Source organism: Cucurbita pepo, chromosome 6 (genome assembly GCF_057944985.1).
Source record: "Cucurbita pepo subsp. pepo isolate OVF chromosome 6, ASM5794498v1, whole genome shotgun sequence".
Classification (NCBI taxonomy): domain Eukaryota; kingdom Viridiplantae; phylum Streptophyta; class Magnoliopsida; order Cucurbitales; family Cucurbitaceae; genus Cucurbita; species Cucurbita pepo.
The window spans coordinates 4,696,046-4,713,514 of NC_141803.1; the positions used below are offsets into that span (position 1 = coordinate 4,696,046).

Here is a 17,469-nt window from a genome sequence, read left to right on the forward strand (position 1 = left end):
TTTTTAAGTAACAATTTATATAAAATATAAATTTAAATAAAATTAATGAAATTTCTTAAGAATTTGTTTATAAATTCAAAGGTAATAAAAATTGACACTTAATTTTGATAAGATTTATCACGACACTATTTATTATAAATTTGACATCGTGAATACGGACCTCACCGAACGGGACGAAAAATTTCCGTTTAAACGGAAAATGGGAGAGAGTGGCTTAGTGATACCTTTTGAGATAGAATGATCTTAATTTTCGATATAGTTGTAAATAATACCAACAATACCTTCTAATTTTTACACATTAACTGTAACGTCGATTTTCATATTTTATTTTAAAGAAAAGCGTTTTTAGAACAATGACAAAGTTCAAAGGTATTTTTTCTGAAACAAAATGGATAAAAGTGAAACTTTCAAAGTCTAGAGTTACAGGTGTAACCCGCAACCCGACATGATACCATTTTTAACTACAAACATTTTTTTTGGGCAAATTTCGTTCGACAACACGACATTCTCGTTCAAATATAAGCCGGCCATACTTGTGATGGTTTCCAATGATCCAATATGACCACTTTGGTCTACGTTGTCATGATATTGTTCCATGGAAGCAGGTGGGTAAAAGTTCGGCCCGATTTTTTTTGGTGTAGTAGCGGAGGGATTGACATTTCTAATGCATATTCAGTCGTACCGGCATGGCCCCACTGATTTTTTTCGATCAGAGCATCCAGCAGTGCAACCCGATTCTACTTGACTAAGCCCCGTGCTCGTGACCAATTTTGACCCTGCAAGCATGAAAGAGTTCTTTTTCATCGGGTAATTAAGAGGATACCTATCATTAGAAAATTAGGACAAGAAGATGAGTCAAAATTGACCAATTCTGCACTTTCTGCTGTGTGTGTGAGAGAGTGAGAGGGAGAGAGAGAGAGGCATATTTTTAATGCAAAAACAATGTAAGATGACGAAGGAGATCCAACTCACTTGGTCCAATCCATCAACAAATGTCATAGAGAAAATCAATGAAAATGGAACACGTTACAAACGGTTCACGCACACCGTTAGCAGATATTGTTCTTTTTACACTTTCCCTTTCGGGCTTTCTCTTAAGGTTTTTAGAATGCGTCCGAAACATCTTTTATAAGGGTGTGGAAACCTCTCCCTAGCAAACGTGTTTTAGAAACCTTGAGAGGAAGCCCGAAAGGGAAGGCCTAAAGAGGAAAATATTTACTGGCGGTGGACTTGAACGGTTACAATTTTTCTTCTCTATCAGAGTTGCTATCTGGTTTTGTTCTTATTTTCTATGAGTTTTTAAGTCTTTTAACGAGGATGACAGGTTAACCTTTAGCCCCAAGACAACAAAGCATTGTTGCTTCATAGTCTCCTAAGTGCAGTCTTTTTGGCCTTATGCATTAGGAAGGGAGCAAAGATTGCAGGCAGAAAATGCTTAGTTTTGGAGAAGTAAACAACTGGAAAAAACCAGACATAAACATGGGCTAGCTAACAGATATTGTCCTCTTTGGACTTTTCCTTTCGGACTTTTCCTTAATGTTTTAAAACGCGTCCACTAGGGAGAGGTTTCCACACCCTTATAAGGAATGATTTGTTCCCCTCTCCAATCGACGTGGGATCTCACAAAACATAACCATAATAGTCATACAAAGCAGTCCAAAAGGCAGAAGAAGAAACAAAAACCTCAACCTATCATATCATTCAAGAATCTCAAATCAATCATCTTCATTTTTGAAGTTTTGTTAATGCATTTCTGAGTCCCAATAACCAGAAAGGAGAATCAGTCTACCCAAAGGCTTGAAATTGCTTGCAGACAAACGAATAGTAATGCCAAGATATTGACAATTAAGGAATCACTATGGCGCCGGCAAGGCTCAAATATAAAGTAGAATCATTCTTATCTCACCTGGCATTGGCCATTTCAGAGAATGCTGCTCCTCTCTTTCTCTCTGTCACTCTTCTAAACCACAAAGCTGAAAAAATGGCAGGCAAAAGCATGTTTCGGTATGCTGATGGCTTCGACAAGTTTCTGATGTTTTTTGGGACTTTGGGCAGCATAGGAGATGGATCACAGATCCCTCTCACGATGTTCCTTCTTAAGGATGTAATCAATGCTTATGGAGACAAGAACAGTGGCTTGACAAACGATATGGTTGACAAGGTAAGGCTTGCTCCTCTTTGGTATGTTGCCTTTTCTTATGGAAAACTCTGTCGTTGATTTGATTGAGAGGAAATTAACAATGAATACTTAAAACCAATGATAGTGGCTAGATAGAAAGGACAGAAGGTAAAGTGAACTAACTACACATTTGCAAAAAGCGAGAGAGAAGAACTGTGAGATTCCATATCGATTGGAGAGAGGAACGAGTGCCAGCGAGGACGCTGGACTCCGAAGGAGAGTGAATTGTGAGATCCCACATCGATTGGAGAGGGGAACAAGTGCCAGCAAGGACGCTGGACCCCGAATGAGTGGATTGTCAGATCTCACATCAGTTGGGGAGGAGAACGAAGCATTCTTTATAAGAGTGTGGAAACTTCTCACTAGCAGACACGTTTTAAAGACCTTGAGGGGAAACCCGAAAGGGAAAGCCCAAAGAAAACAATATTTGCTAGGGTGGTTTGGGCTGTACAAATGGTATAAAAAACAGACACCGGGTGATGTGCCAACAAGAAGGTTGAGCCCTTAAAGGGTGTAGACACGAGGCGGTGTACCAGCAAGGACACTGGGCCTCGAAGGGAGGTGGATTGGGGGGTCCCACATCGATTGGAGAAAGGAACGAGTGGCAGCGAGAACGCTGGGCCCCAAAGAGGGGTGGATTGTGAGATCCCACTTCAGTTGGAGAGAAAAACGAAGCATTCTTTATAAGGGTGTGGAAACCTCTCCCTAGCAAACACGTTTTAAAAACCTTGAGAGTAAGCCCGAAAGGGAAAGCCCAAAGAGGACAATATCGGCTAGAGGTGGGCTTGGCTGTTATAGAGAGACTGAAACAAAGATTATGTCCAACTAGACCACATACCATAACATAAAACATAATGTTCAGCCGACAAATCAACTAGACCACATACCATAACATAAAACATAATGTTCAGCCGACAAAACAATAACTTACAGCTCTCAATCATATATTGTTTGATCATAAGGCAACCAAAGGAGGCAGAGAAAGAAAACAGTTTCTACAATAGTGAGATGCCTTCCTGGCCAGAGGAAAAATACTAGAAACTGCATTTAATTATGAACTTTTGCATTTATTACCCAACCTACAGGCTAAATGCTGTTAGTGATATAGTTTGTACAGCAATTTGTTAACTTGCTATTCTAATATGTTTCAGTTTGCACTGCGACTACTTTACGCTGCAGTTGGCGTCGGACTTTCAGCCTTCGTGGGTGAGCCTATTTGCTAGAAATATATTCATGGGGTAAGAGGGTACTAGTTTATGTTTTTCTCACTAAGCTTCACAATTTGAACTTTTCAGAGGGATTGTGTTGGGCAAGAACAGCAGAGAGACAGACATCTAGGATGAGAATGGAATATTTGAAATCTGTGCTTAAACAAGAAGTTAGTTTCTTTGATACCCAAACCGGTTCGACGACTCATGAGGTTGTCTCCCTCATTTCCTCCGACGCGAGTTCAATCCAAGTCGCCTTATGTGAAAAGGTTCGGTCTCAGAGAAACTATCAATGAATATATTTGGCTATTGACATAACTACTAATTACCAGAAACTATGTTAGAGATATTTATCAGCAAGGTTTAATGTAACCCCCCAGATCCACCGCTAGCAGAAATTGTCCTCTTTGGGCTTTCCCTTTCGGGCTTCCCCTCAAGGCTTTAAAACGCGTTTGCTAGGGGAAGGTTTCCACACCCTTATAAATGGTGGTTTGTTTTCCTCCCCAACCAATGTGGGACATCACAATCCACCCCTCTTCGGGGCCCAGCGTCCTCGCTGGCACTCTTTCCTTCCTCCAATCGATGTGGGAACGCCCCCAAATCCACCCCCTTTAGGGCCCAGCGTCCTTACTGGCACACTGTCTCGTGTCTACCCTCCTTCGGGAAACAACGAGAAGGCTGGCACATCGTCTAGTGTCTGCTAGGGAAAGGTTTCCACACCCTCATAAATGGTGGTTTGTTCTCCTCCCCAACCAATGTGAATATATGTAGACAAGATTTTCTAATATGTTAGAGATCAAAAGTAAAGAGAAAGGATCATCCATAAATATGAAAAACACAGATAGCCCAAGAGATATCAATAATTTCATCTACCATCATGCAGGAATATCTCATTCTTTCTTTCTGTGCAGATACCTGACTGCCTTACTTACATGTCAACATTCTTCTTCTGCCACGTATTTGCCTTTATAGTATCGTGGAAATTCACCTTTGCAGTCATCCCGCTCTCGGCCATGTTCATTGGTCCAGGGCTTGTGTTCGGCAAGATTATGATGGACCTGATAATGAAAATGATTGAATCTTATGGTGTGGCTGGTGGGATTGCAGAGCAAGCAGTATCTTCAATAAGAACTGTATATTCCTACGTAGGAGAAAGGCAAACACTGGAAAAGTTCAGCCAAGCACTCCAAAAAAGTATGGAATTTGGGATTAAGTCCGGTTTGGTGAAGGGATTGATGCTTGGAAGTATGGGAATCATTTACGCTGGTTGGGGCTTTCAAGCTTGGATTGGCACTTATTTGGTCACTGAGAAAGGAGAAAAAGGAGGCAATGTTTTTATAGCTGGTTTCAACGTTCTAATGGGAGGGCTGTGAGTTTTCTTCATCATCTATATCCAGTTCATTCATTGCTGTAGTTAGTTTGCATAATTCCATTCACTTTTTCTTCTATAAATTCGACGTTTTCAGGAGTATATTGAGTGCATTGCCTCATCTAACCTCGATCACAGAAGCAACATCTGCAACTGCTCGTATCCTTGAAATGATCGATCGTGTTGCTGAGACAGACAGAGAAGACAAAAAGGAGAAAGCTCTATCTCACGTGAAAGGAGAAATCGAATTTCAAAACGTATATTTTAGTTATCCGTCAAGGCCTGATACGCCTGTATTACGAGGATTCAATCTGAAGGTTCCAGCAGGGAAGAGAGTAGGACTCATAGGAGGAAGCGGATCTGGGAAGTCCACGGTTATCTCGCTGCTTGAAAGGTTTTATGATCCTACTGATGGAGAAATACTCTTAGATGGACATAAAATAAAAAGATTTCAGCTAAAATGGCTAAGATCTCAAATGGGTCTGGTGAATCAGGAACCTGTTCTATTTGCAACTTCAATAAAAGAGAACATAATATTTGGAAAAGATGGAGCTTCAATGGAACAAGTGATAAATGCAGCTAAAGATGCAAATGCACACGACTTCATCGTTAAGCTACCAGAAGGTTACGATACTCAAGTAAGTTTTTGTCACGTATTTACTTACAGAATTAGGTTGCTGTCTAAGACTTCGCGGCTCGAAAACTAGTTATCAACTGCAAAACAAAGAAGTGTATGAAATAGATCAGCCTCTTGGGTAGTTTGAAACAAATACAACAATTTGAAACTAAAAAAATAATGGAATGTAGCTTAGTCTGCTTTAAAAAACCTTTGGTATGTCGACTTCTTTTCAGGTCGGTCAGTTTGGTTTCCAAATGTCTGGAGGTCAAAAGCAACGGATTGCCATAGCGAGAGCTCTTCTTCGGGACCCAAAAATACTGTTACTTGATGAAGCAACCAGTGCACTGGATGCACAATCTGAACGAATGGTACAGGAAGCAATTGATAAGGCATCAAAAGGAAGGACGACGATCACCGTTGCACATCGTCTTTCAACAATACAAACGGCACATCAAATTGTAGTTCTTAAAGCTGGGCAAGTAATTGAATCGGGTTCACATGATGAGCTGATGCTGTTGAACAATGGACAGGGTGGGGAGTATCGAAGGATGGTGCAGTTGCAGCAGATGGCAGTGCAGAATGAAACTTTCTATGATTCCAATATTGAAATGGATAGAAGATATCGCCATAGGATGAGTACTCCCACAAGCCCAATCAGTGTGAGATCCAGTGGATATAGTACTCCAGTATTATATCCCTTCAGCTCAGCAATGTCTGTCTCCATGGGAACGCCCTATTCTTACTCCGTCCAGTTTGATCCCGATGATGAAAGTTTTGAAGAAGATAAAAAACATCCAGCTTATCCTTCTCCTTCCCAGTGGCGTTTACTGAAAATGAATGCACCGGAATGGGGACGAGCACTGCTTGGATGTTTAGGTGCTTTAGGCTCAGGAGCAGTGCAACCCATTAACGCGTATTGCGTAGGAGCACTCATATCAGTTTATTTTCGCGCCGATGAGCCCAACATTAAGTCTAAAGCCAGAAACTTGTCACTTATCTTCTTAAGCATTGGCATTTTCAACTTCTTAACAAATGTCCTGCAACATTACAATTTTTCAATCATGGGAGAAAGACTAACGAAGCGGGTGCGTGAGAAAATACTCGAAAAGCTTATGACATTTGAAATTGGATGGTTCGATCAAGATGAGAACACAAGTGCAGCCATTTGTGCAAGGTTATCAACTGAAGCCAACATGGTCCGTTCCCTTGTTGGAGACAGAATGTCATTACTGGTCCAAGCAGTTTTTAGTGCAGCCTTTGCTTACACTGTGGGACTTGTGCTCTCATGGAGGTTAACTCTGGTGATGATTGCCGTACAGCCACTAGTCATTGGTAGCTTCTATGCAAGGAGTGTGTTGATGAAGAGCATGGCTGAAAAATCCCGAAAAGCACAAAGAGAAGGCAGCCAACTTGCGAGTGAAGCGGTAACGAACCATAAAACCATCGTTGCATTCTCGTCTCAGAAAAAGATACTCGGGCTCTTTGCTGCCACCCTTAAAGCTCCTAAGAAAGAAAGTGCCAGACAGTCTTGGATATCTGGCCTTGGCCTATTCAGTTCCCAGTTCTTTAACACTGCTGCAACAGCTTTAGCCTACTGGTATGGTGGGAGGCTATTGACACAAAACATGATATCCTCAGAGCACATCTTTCAAGCATTCTTGATATTGCTATTCACTGCATATATCATAGCCGACGCTGGAAGTATGACTTCCGATATATCTCGAGGAAGCAATGCTGTTGGATCAGTGTTTGCAATCCTAGACAGGAAGACTGAAATCGATCCCGATCACAGATCAAGACGGGATCTCAAAAGACGGTTAAAGGGTAAAGTGGAGCTCAGGAGTGTTTCTTTCTCATATCCAACAAGACCAGAACAGATAGTTTTAAGGGGACTGAGCCTTAAAATTGATGCAGGAAAAACAGTAGCCCTGGTGGGGCAAAGTGGCTCAGGAAAATCTACTATCATTGGACTTATAGAAAGGTTTTATGATCCCTCAAGTGGGTCTATACACATTGACGAACAGGACATTAAGAACTACAATTTGAGATGGTTAAGGTCACAAATAGCATTAGTCAGTCAAGAGCCAACTCTTTTTGCTGGAACTATCAGAGAAAACATTGCCTATGGAAAAGAGGAAGCAGGGGAATCAGAGATCAGACAAGCAGCTGTTCTTGCCAATGCTCATGAGTTCATAAGGTAAACAGAACTACATTTTTCCTAAGCTCTCTTCCTTCCCTTTCCTCATTAGAATAAAGTTCAAATTCATTTCGGATCTAGACCTGGTTAGAGGGAGTCCCACGTTGGCTAATTCAAGGAATGATCATGGGTTTAGAAGTGAGGAATACTATCTCCATTGGTACGAGGCCTTTTGGAGAAGCCCAAAACGAAGCCATGAGAGCTTATGCTCAAAGTGGACAATATCGTACTATTGTGAAGAGTCGTGATTTCTAACATGGTATCAGAGTCATGCCCTAAACTTGCCATGTCAACATAGTCCTTAAGTGTCAAACAAAGAAGTTATGAGCCTCGAAGAAGTAGTCAAAAGTGACTCAAGTGTCGACAAAGGGTGTACTTTGTTCGATGACTCCAGAGAAAGGAGTCGAGCCTCGATTGAGGGGAGACTGTTCGAGGGCTCTATAGTGTACTTTGTTCGAGGGGAAGATTGTTGGGAGGGAGTCCCACATTGGCTAATTTAGGGAATAATCATGGGTTTATAAGTGAGGAATACTATCTCCATTGGTATGAGGCCTTTTGGGAAAGTCCAAAGCAAAGCCATGAAAGATTATGCTCAAAGTGGACAATATCATACCATTGTGGAGAGTTGCGATTTCTAACATGGTATCAGAGTCATGCCCTAAACTTAGCCATGTCAACAGAGTCCTCGAGTTGTGAGCCTCGAAGAAGTAGTCAAAAGTGACTCAAGTGTTGAACAAAGGGTGTACTTTGTTCGAGGACTCCAGAGAAAGGAGTCGAGGCTCGATTAAGGGGAGGCTGTTTGAGGGCTGCATAGGCCTCAGAGGAGGCTCTATAGTGCACTTTGTTCGAGGGGAGGATTGTTGGGAGTGAGTACCACATTGACTAATTTAGGGAATAATCCTGGGTTTATAAGTGAGGAATACTATCTCCATTGGTATGAGGCCTTTTGGGAAAGTCCAAAGCAAAGCCATGAAAGATTATGCTCAAAGTGGACAATATCATACTATTGTGGAGAGTTATGATTTATAACATGGTATCGGAGTCATGCCCTAAACTTAGTCATGTCAACGGAGTCCTCAAGTGTCGAACAAAGAAGTTGTGCGCCTCGAAGAAGTAGTCAAAAGTGACTCAAGTGTCGAACAAAGGGTGTACTTTGTTCGAAAACTCCAGAGAAAGGAGTTGAGCCTCGATTAAGGGGAGGTTGTTCAAGGGCTCCGTAGGCCTCAGAGGAGGCTCTATAGTGTACTTTGTTCGACGAGAGGATTGTTAGGAGGGAGTCTCACATTGTGAGAATCCCACATTGGTTGGGGAGGAGAACGAAACACCCTTATACTTTATAAGGGTGTGAAAACCTTCCCCTAGCAAACGCGTTTTAAAGCCTTGAGGGAAAGCACGAAAGGTAAAACCCAAAGAGGATAATATATGTTAGCGGTGGGTCTAGGCCGTTACACACATTGGCTAATTTAGGGAATGATCATGGGTGTGTGAAAACCTTCCCCTAGCAGACGCGTTCTAAAGCCTTGAGGGAAAGTCCGAAAGGTAAAACCCAAAGAGGACAATATATGTTAGTGGTGGGTCTAGGCCGTTACACACATTGGCTAATTTAGGGAATGATCATGGGTTTATAAGTGAGTAATACTATCTCCATTGATATGAGGCCTTTTATAAAACAGGTGGGTCTAGGCCGTTACACACATTGGCTAATTTAGGGAATGATCATGGGTTTATAAGTGAGCAATACTATTTCCATTAATATGAGGCCTTCTAGAAAACCCAAAGCAAAGCCATGAGAGCTTATGCTCAAAGTGGACAATATCATACCATCGTGGAGAGTCGTGATTCCTAACCAAACGAGTGATTTCAATAAACAACATTACACTTTACCATATTTCTATTCTAACAGCGGAATGAAAGATGAGTATAACACATACTGTGGCGAGCGAGGAGCGCAGCTATCAGGAGGGCAAAAGCAAAGAATCGCACTGGCAAGAGCAATCCTGAAGAACCCATCAATCCTGCTGCTAGATGAGGCAACAAGCGCGCTCGACAGCGTATCAGAGAATTTGGTGCAGGAAGCCCTAGAGAAGATGATGGTAAACAGAACCTGCATAATCGTCGCCCACCGCTTATCAACGATTCAGAAAGCGAACACCATCGCCGTGATCAAGAACGGGAAAGTTGTGGAACAAGGATCGCACAATGAGCTGATTTCAATGGGGCGCCGTGGAGAGTACTATTCTTTGACAAAATCGCAGGCCGGAAACTTCCCTCCGCGCTGAATCGCTGAAATTTCATGTGGGGTTTATGGGTTTAAGCTTGTTGTAACTGTAAGCCCAGAAATTGAATCAGTTAGAACAATTTTTCTATGAACATGATGAACCCACGTCAAAAATTAAAATGGCTCTTTGTTAGTACCAAACTATGTTGAAGTGGAAATTACAACCCCTATTATAAAATAATATTAAAAATAAAAATAAATAAATAAATAGTGTCGTGCTTATCTAGAAATGTTCATTTAGTCTGATGGGTCTCGGGTCAGAAAATCCGAGATGGAAGAGATAGTTTTCAGATAAATAAAATGGAGGCAGGATTATAATTTTCATCCTCGTTTCCATCTCGAACGACATGTTCATTTAGTCTGATGGGTCTCGGGTCAGAAAATCCGAGATGGAAGAGATAGTTTTCAGATAAATAAAATGGAAACAGGATTATTTATTACTATGGTGTAATATTCAAATTTAAACAGTATAATTATAGGGTCGGAAATCTGAGTTTAAATCGAAGTGGGAAGAAATTTAAAAATTATATTTGTTAGACGAACACGACTATTGTCCACTTTGAGCATAAGCTCTCATGGTTTTGCTTTGGACTTCCTTATCAATAGAGAGAGTATTCTTTGTTTATAAACCTATGATCATTCCCTAAATTAGCCGATGTGGGACTTTCATCATCCAACAATATTTACTGTCACACTCTGTTATCGCTCCCAAATGTTTAATTATGTTAAAGAATTTTCGATATTAAAATTTAAATTTTTAGAAATTATGTTGGTAGAACGTCTCAAATATTAATAATTTTTTAAAAATTGGAACTAATAAATAAATATAAAATATAACTCTTTTAAAATTAAATATCTAACAATATTTATTTAATTGTTTCTCAAATAAAATTACAGACACTAAAATAAATATTTTAAAAAATTAATTTCTCGATCTTCTACCGTCGGCCGTGATTGGGCGGTGGAGACACTTCCGACTAAAGACGCCGCCCAAAAATTCCGTCAAATGACGTCATTTTCAGAAAAGTTTCCACAACACAAACACCCAAAAACTCCAAATAACCCTCACCGGCGAGCCGTCGGGCACGGCGGCGCCGGAGCTAAGCGTGATCCCTGGGTATTCCGTCGCTCCCTGCTCGTTGACTTTGAACTCTGCTCCGACTCTCAAATTCTCCCTCTTGGTATTCCAGAACAAGATCTTGAACCGGACCGCCGTCGCCAAATCCAGCCGGAAAATCGCCGACCCATTCCGGGAAACCGCCTTCCAATCCACTCCACGGGTCTCGATGGTCTCGTTTCTGAACGCCTTCTTGCCGCGGCCTTGGTGGAATCCGGGCACTGTCACGTTGCCCAGCGGCCGCCGGCCGACGAGTGTGAGGTTGAGATTGAGAGAGTCGTAGAAGACTGATTTGTCTTTGTTCTGGTTTTTGAGGCGCAGATCGAAGGAGACGGTGGAATTTAAAGGCGAATTTAGGGATTGATTTAAGGCTGGAATGTAAAAATGTTCGATGGAGCATTTGGGTTTGCGGGTTCGAAGGCTGAGCCATAAGAACAGAGCAGCGAAGCCGGAAGTTAAGATGAAGCTGAAACAACACCGGCAGCAGCCGCCGGATTCCGTCATGTAAGGCGGCGAACGGAGAAAAGGGATCCGGTGGGAAGGAGAAGAAGAGGAACTGGGAAGTTGAGAACAGGGGGAGTACAATAATGTTGTGGGGGTAGGCAAAAGCGAGCTGGGACCGACCACAAGAAGACAAAACTCAGTGGAGGAGTACAAAAACTTGCTAATTTAAATAAATAAATAAATAAATAATGTCTATTTAATGTGTGGGACCCACCCGCCACGAACCGTGTAAGATCGTGTTTGGGTTGAAGAGGAAGCGGGGATAGATTATTCCTCGAATTGTGACACCAAATGTGTAGGATCTTGTTTCGATTGGAGAGGAAGCGGGGATGGATTATTCCTTGTTAATTAAATAGTGACGAGGATGGAGATTGCATTCTCGAGCCACCGACTGTGTAGGATTGCGTTTTGATTGAAGAGGAAGCGAGGATGGATTATTCCTCATTGACTAAATGATGATGAGGACGGAGATTGCATTTTCCAGCTGCCAACTGTGTAGGGACCGTGTTTCGATTGAAGAGGAAGCGGGAATAGATTATTCCTCGTTAACTAAATGGTGATGAGGACGGAGATTGCGTTCTCGAGCCACCAACTGTGTAGGATCGTGTTTTGATTGAAGAGGAAGCGTGAATAGATTATTCCTCGTTAACTAAATGGTAATGAGGACGAAGATTGCGTTCTCGAGCCACCAACTGTGTAGGATCGTGTTTTGATTGAAGAGGAAGCGGGGATAGATTATTCATCATTAATTAAATGGTGACGAGGACGGAGATTGCATTCTCCGGCCACCAACCGTGTAGGATCATGTTTGGATTGGGAGGAAGTTTATCCATCGTTGGTAATGTTCGAATTTTAATTTTTCGCACATTTATCACCGTACTATTTTTTTCGAGTAATTTTTTAAAGCACGATTTTCTTTGGTTTTTTCGGGAAATATTTTAATTTTATGCATCAAATTGTTAATAAATATTTGTAATATTTATTTTATAAATACAAGTTGTATTTTTTTAGACTTTGAAATGTCATGGCATCAACTCATATAATAAATTAAATCCTAACCCTATATATATATTTCCAAATATATATATATAAATATAGTGGTGGGGCCTCTATTTAATAAGTGAGAAGGAAGTGGTCAAAAAACAACAAATTGAAAAGTTAATGACGTCATAATTATGCTGGTTGATGATGTAATAATATCATTCATTCATAAACTATTCAAAAAATTATTTTTATTTTCGGTCAAATAATTATTCGAATTATTAAAAATAATAATTAAATAGGTTTAAATATATATTTTCAATCAACGAACAAAGTAACCGACAAAAGTGACGATAACTCAAAAGAATGATATTCTCGTTCCACTTCATTCCAATTTCTAATAAGGACGTTGGTTGGTTCGAACTAACCCAACAACGAAAAATAGTCAAGACGACGACGTTAATATCCATATGGAAAGGAACAATAAACAATATCGAATTAACTAGTAAAGAAAGGAAATTCCCTCTACTCCTACCGTTCTCCAACTTGATAAGACGATAGCTTCCATTACTGTTTAGAAAGAACCAAATTTTGCTGTGAAAAAAAAAAAAAAAAACAGTTTATTTTTCTTACACACATGAGTCACGTGTTTGGACCGGCGCATCTAAATGGTTCTCACAAGAGATAGGGAGATATTTCATTCATCATCTTTGTAAGGGTACTCTTCGGGGATTTGCTTCAACAATTTTACTTGTAATTCGAAGCTGTCGTCTCCTCTCAGCATGTCACGTAGCCATGTTACTTCGGTTTTCATTGACACCTAACCCCAACACCACACCACAATTAGAAAAAATGACAGTTTAGTTCTTATACTTTAGTTCTATTTCGTCTTCGAACTTCAAAAAGTGACTACTATAACATAAAACGAAAAAAAAAAAAAAAAAATCATGATTTTTCATAAAGAAGAAATGAAGGAAACAAATTGGGAAAAAGAATAGAATCCCGAATAACACTTAAGCCGGGTTAGTGTGTCCTTGTCCAGACACACGTCTAACACTGGAACACTCTGACACTTGTTGAACACGTATTAGACACTTGTTAGTCCAATAGATGTGTTAGATACCAGTTCTACAACGTTAATACATGCCCGACATGTGCTAGACACATCAAAGACAATGTGAAATGCCTAAAAATGATATCTATTTTAATAAATGCATTCATGTCGTAATCATGTCCTAGATTTTAAATATAATGTATCAGCGTGTCAGCGTGTCCGTGTCGTATATGTGTTTTATATCCATATTTGTGCTTCTAAGAAGGGTAATAAGTAAGCTAAGATTAAAGAAACAAGAAGAGAACTCACCATCTCAAGGGCTCCTCTAATGACTCCACTTAAGATGTTGCAGTAATGTAGACCCTGGCAAGTATCAGGAAGCTCAACAAAGTCCACTAATGGATTGTCCTCAAGAACAATGCTGCAGCATGTGCCTTCAGCATCCCAGTTGGTTACCGTTGCATTCACTCCCAAAAACATTTTTAAACCGATCTATTAAAAAAGGAAGAAAAAAAAAAACATTCTAAATAAACCGGTAGGTTTGTAATATCTTAGGTAGATGGTCGACGTAGGTTTTCGAGAAAATAAGTTAATATCCCCGCACTTCAAAAGGCCTTAAACTTACATTTAGAATGGGTTAACAACCTAAGCCGCTAACAGATATTGTCTGTTTTGGCCCGTTACGTATCACTGTCAACCTCACGATTTTAAAATGTGTCTATTAGGGAGAGATTTTCACACCCTTGTAAGGAATGTTTCGTTCCCCTCTCCAACCGATGTGGGATCTAACAATCCACCCCCCTTGGGAGGCCCAACGTCCTCGTTGACACACTGCCCGATGACTGGCTCTGATACCATTTGTAACAGCCCAAGCCCAATATTGTCCATTTTGACCCGTTACATATCGCCGTCAGCTTCACAATTTTAAAATGTGTCTACTATGGAGAAGGTCTAGCCCTACTCTGACCAATGCCTCGCACCGTCCGGTGATTGACTCTAATACCATTTGTAACAGTCCAAGCACACCGCTAATAGATATTGTCCGTTTTGGCTCGTTACGTATCGTCGTCAACCTCACGGTTTTAAAATGCGTTTGTTAGGAAGAAGTTTCTATACTCTTGTAAGGAATGTTTCGTTCCCCTCTCCAACCGATATGGGATCTCACATAGATAAACGCAAATGCACACTCAAGAGCACTATGACTACCTAACATATCTACCCTCCCCTAGATATTATCTGCTTTAGCCCGTTACGTATCGTCGTTAGCCTCACAGTTTTAAAACGCGTCTTCAAGGGAGAGGATCTAGCCCTACTCCAACCAGTGCCTCGCACCGTCCAGTGACTGGTTTTAATACCATTTGTAACAGTCCAAGCTCACCGCTAACAAATATTATCCGTTGTGGCCCGTTACATATCACCATCAACCTCACGGTTTTAAAACGCGTCTATGAGGGAGAGGTTTCCACACCCTTATAAGGAATGCTTCGTTCCCCTCTGTAACCGATGTGAAGGCTTTCAGAGAGAATAAAATACTTCGGCACATGTACTAAACTACAACCTACCTTTGCAATCACGTCAGCTGTCTCTTTGAAGTCCACACATCTAGAGATATTAGATTTTGCTAGAAACTCATCAATCAGCCTGATTCCAATATTGTAACCCCTGAAAAACAATTGACAAAACAGTCAGATCACTGAATCTAATGAGTGTGTTATCACAAGGACATTAAGTTTAAGCACAAAAGAGTTTTTAATATTTCATCAAAATGAACTTAGGAAGAACTGTAAAAGATCATATGCTTAGTGTTTACCCACCATTCGCATGCACACTATTTCTTTTTTCATGAAAAACCAACTTTCTTGCACAAGATGAAAGATCGAAATACGAAAAGAGATGCAAGAAATAAAAAAACACCCGATCGAATAGAAGAATATAATTCTCATGCACAATTTTTTTGTCCACCGGACAACCTTTTGACACTACAATATTTGGTTATCAAGAAACTTGTGTAATTTTATCCTCCGTAAGTGGCCACTATAAAGTTTGCACCTATTCTCCCACGGTTCCTTAATTTTTTCACATGCCCCAACACATCTAAGCCAATCCTTGGTGGTTCTCATGCACCTTATTTCAAAATCTCAAACCAAAATTCAAGCAAATTTCATTACAATGAAAAGAAGTAAGCTTCTGCAAAACTGTTATGGTAGGGGTTTTCACAATGTTATTCAATTCAATTCAAGTTTGAACACTTTGTATACTACATAGGTGTGAGATTCCACATCGGTTGGGGAGGAGAACGAAGCATTCTTTATATGGGTGTGTGGAAACCTCTCCCTAGTAGACGTGTTTTAAAATCTTGAAGGAAGCCCGAAAGGGAAAGCCCAAAGAGGACAATATCTGCTAGCGGTGGGGTTGGCTGTTACAAATGGTATTAGAATTAGGGTGGACACGAGGCGGTGTGCTAACAAAGACACTGGGCTTCGAAGGGAGTGGATTGGGGGACCCACATCGATTGGAGACGGAAACAAGTGCCAGCAAAGACGCTTGTCCCGAAGGGGATGGATTGTGAGATCCCACATCGATTGGAGAGGAGAACAAAACATTCTTATAAGGGTGTGGACATCTCCCCTAGCAGACGCGTTTTAAAAACCTTGAGAGGAAGCCCGAAAGAAACTCAAAGAGGACAATGTCTGCTAGCGGTGGGCTTGGGTAAGATTTTTTTTTTGGTATGCACTTCCTTTAATTTCCTTTGCTTTCCCATGAGATCATACATTGATGAGAGCCAATGAATAACCAGAGAAATAACAAAGCAAAGACACAACGAAACAGCTAATTCAGACAAAAAAAAAAAAACAAGTCACCGGTGGACAAAGCAGAATTCCAAGTTATGAAAAAAGAAACTGAGTAATAAAGCACGTGAAGTGAATTAAGATTACATCTGATCGAGCTGTTTGTTAACCTCCTCAACCTCCTCCAGATCTGTAAGCAATTGACGGACAGTTGCTCCATAAGTCAAGGTAAACAGCTCCGCATTCTGCATCAATTCAACTTTAGCTTCTTATCAATGGAAGATGACTCAAAAACAGAAACGAAATCAAAGACCTAAAAATGTGTTTTCTCATCATGTACAGACTTGCCACTTCGGATCATCTGATCAAATTCCTCACCACTTCCCTCGCATTTGTTTAAAATTCCTCAGAACCCAAACAACAGGAACAATTAAGAGAGAGAGAACGGAAGTTGAGAAGCTTACCACTCGCTCAACGCTAGCGAAGATTGCATCACCAGATCGAGGACCAGCGGTAGGCATGATTGATATGAATTCAAAGGAACGTTTAGTAGACGCTTTGCTGGTTACCGCTACATAAGTGAAGAAACTTAGAGTTAGTCTTGTAGATTGTGGGCTGAATGACCTAAATCGCCTTCATAGCTCGAGATCAAAGCTTTGGGCCTTCCGAAGTGTTTATAGATCGATATCAAAATTAGAATTTTATTACATCTTTACAGCAAATCGATTCGATCCTGATGAAGGAATATATTAAAACGTATTTGAGTTCAGTCCGGACACTTACAGTTCCGGCGATCGGAGACGGAAGTTGATACCGGGAGCGAAGAGTGTGGCCGACGCCGACGGTAATCGCGGTTCCAATATGCGAAGTGGATGAAAACTGTGTGATGGATCCAGAAGGATTTGGAGCAAAGAATAGTTTCAACTGATGTCTATTATTGTTATAAAAGTGGTTCGTTCTCCTCTCCAACTGACGTGGGATATCCACCCATTCGGATCCCAACGTCCCTGCTAGTACACTGCTTTATGTCCACTCCTACTTCGTTCTCTTCTCCAACTAAGATGGGATCTCACAATCCACCCATTCGGGTCTCAACGTCCTTGTTAGTACACTGCCTTATGTCCACCCTTTCAGAGCTCAGTCTTCTTGCTGGCACGTCGATCAGTGTTTGACT

General features: G+C 40.9%; 3 protein-coding genes and 1 long non-coding RNA gene across 4 annotated transcripts; 1 reads left to right on the top strand and 3 right to left on the bottom strand.

Annotated features, from left to right (window-relative positions):
- Positions 1 to 1,907: 1,907 nt before the first annotated feature.
- Positions 1,908 to 10,062, top strand: LOC111796663 (putative multidrug resistance protein). Its single transcript, XM_023679381.2, has 7 exons — positions 1,908 to 2,161; positions 3,331 to 3,385; positions 3,475 to 3,656; positions 4,299 to 4,756; positions 4,854 to 5,394; positions 5,609 to 7,572; positions 9,476 to 10,062. The coding sequence occupies exons 1-7, from the start codon at positions 1,982 to 1,984 to the stop codon at positions 9,849 to 9,851; spliced, it is 3,756 nt and encodes a 1,251-aa protein (XP_023535149.2). The 5' UTR covers positions 1,908 to 1,981; the 3' UTR covers positions 9,852 to 10,062.
- On the bottom strand, positions 4,320 to 9,844 carry LOC111796665 (uncharacterized). The gene is made up of 3 exons (XR_002815388.2): positions 5,584 to 9,844; positions 5,422 to 5,470; positions 4,320 to 4,445 (listed from the first exon to the last, which is right to left on the bottom strand). It is a non-coding gene; the product is annotated as an uncharacterized LOC111796665 (long non-coding RNA).
- A 609-nt stretch (positions 10,063 to 10,671) lies between the features above and the next one.
- LOC111796650 (protein NDR1) lies at positions 10,672 to 11,567 on the bottom strand. Its single transcript, XM_023679367.2, has one exon. It carries the CDS (start codon positions 11,469 to 11,471, stop codon positions 10,869 to 10,871), a length of 603 nt encoding a protein of 200 aa, XP_023535135.2. The 5' UTR covers positions 11,472 to 11,567; the 3' UTR covers positions 10,672 to 10,868.
- A 1,239-nt stretch (positions 11,568 to 12,806) lies between these two features.
- Positions 12,807 to 17,216, bottom strand: LOC111796651 (uncharacterized). The gene is made up of 6 exons (XM_023679368.2): positions 17,079 to 17,216; positions 16,760 to 16,866; positions 16,443 to 16,540; positions 15,069 to 15,168; positions 13,816 to 13,998; positions 12,807 to 13,272 (listed from the first exon to the last, which is right to left on the bottom strand). The coding sequence occupies exons 2-6, from the start codon at positions 16,814 to 16,816 to the stop codon at positions 13,150 to 13,152; spliced, it is 561 nt and encodes a 186-aa protein (XP_023535136.1). The 5' UTR covers positions 16,817 to 16,866; positions 17,079 to 17,216; the 3' UTR covers positions 12,807 to 13,149.
- Between the last annotated feature and the right edge of the window lie 253 nt (positions 17,217 to 17,469).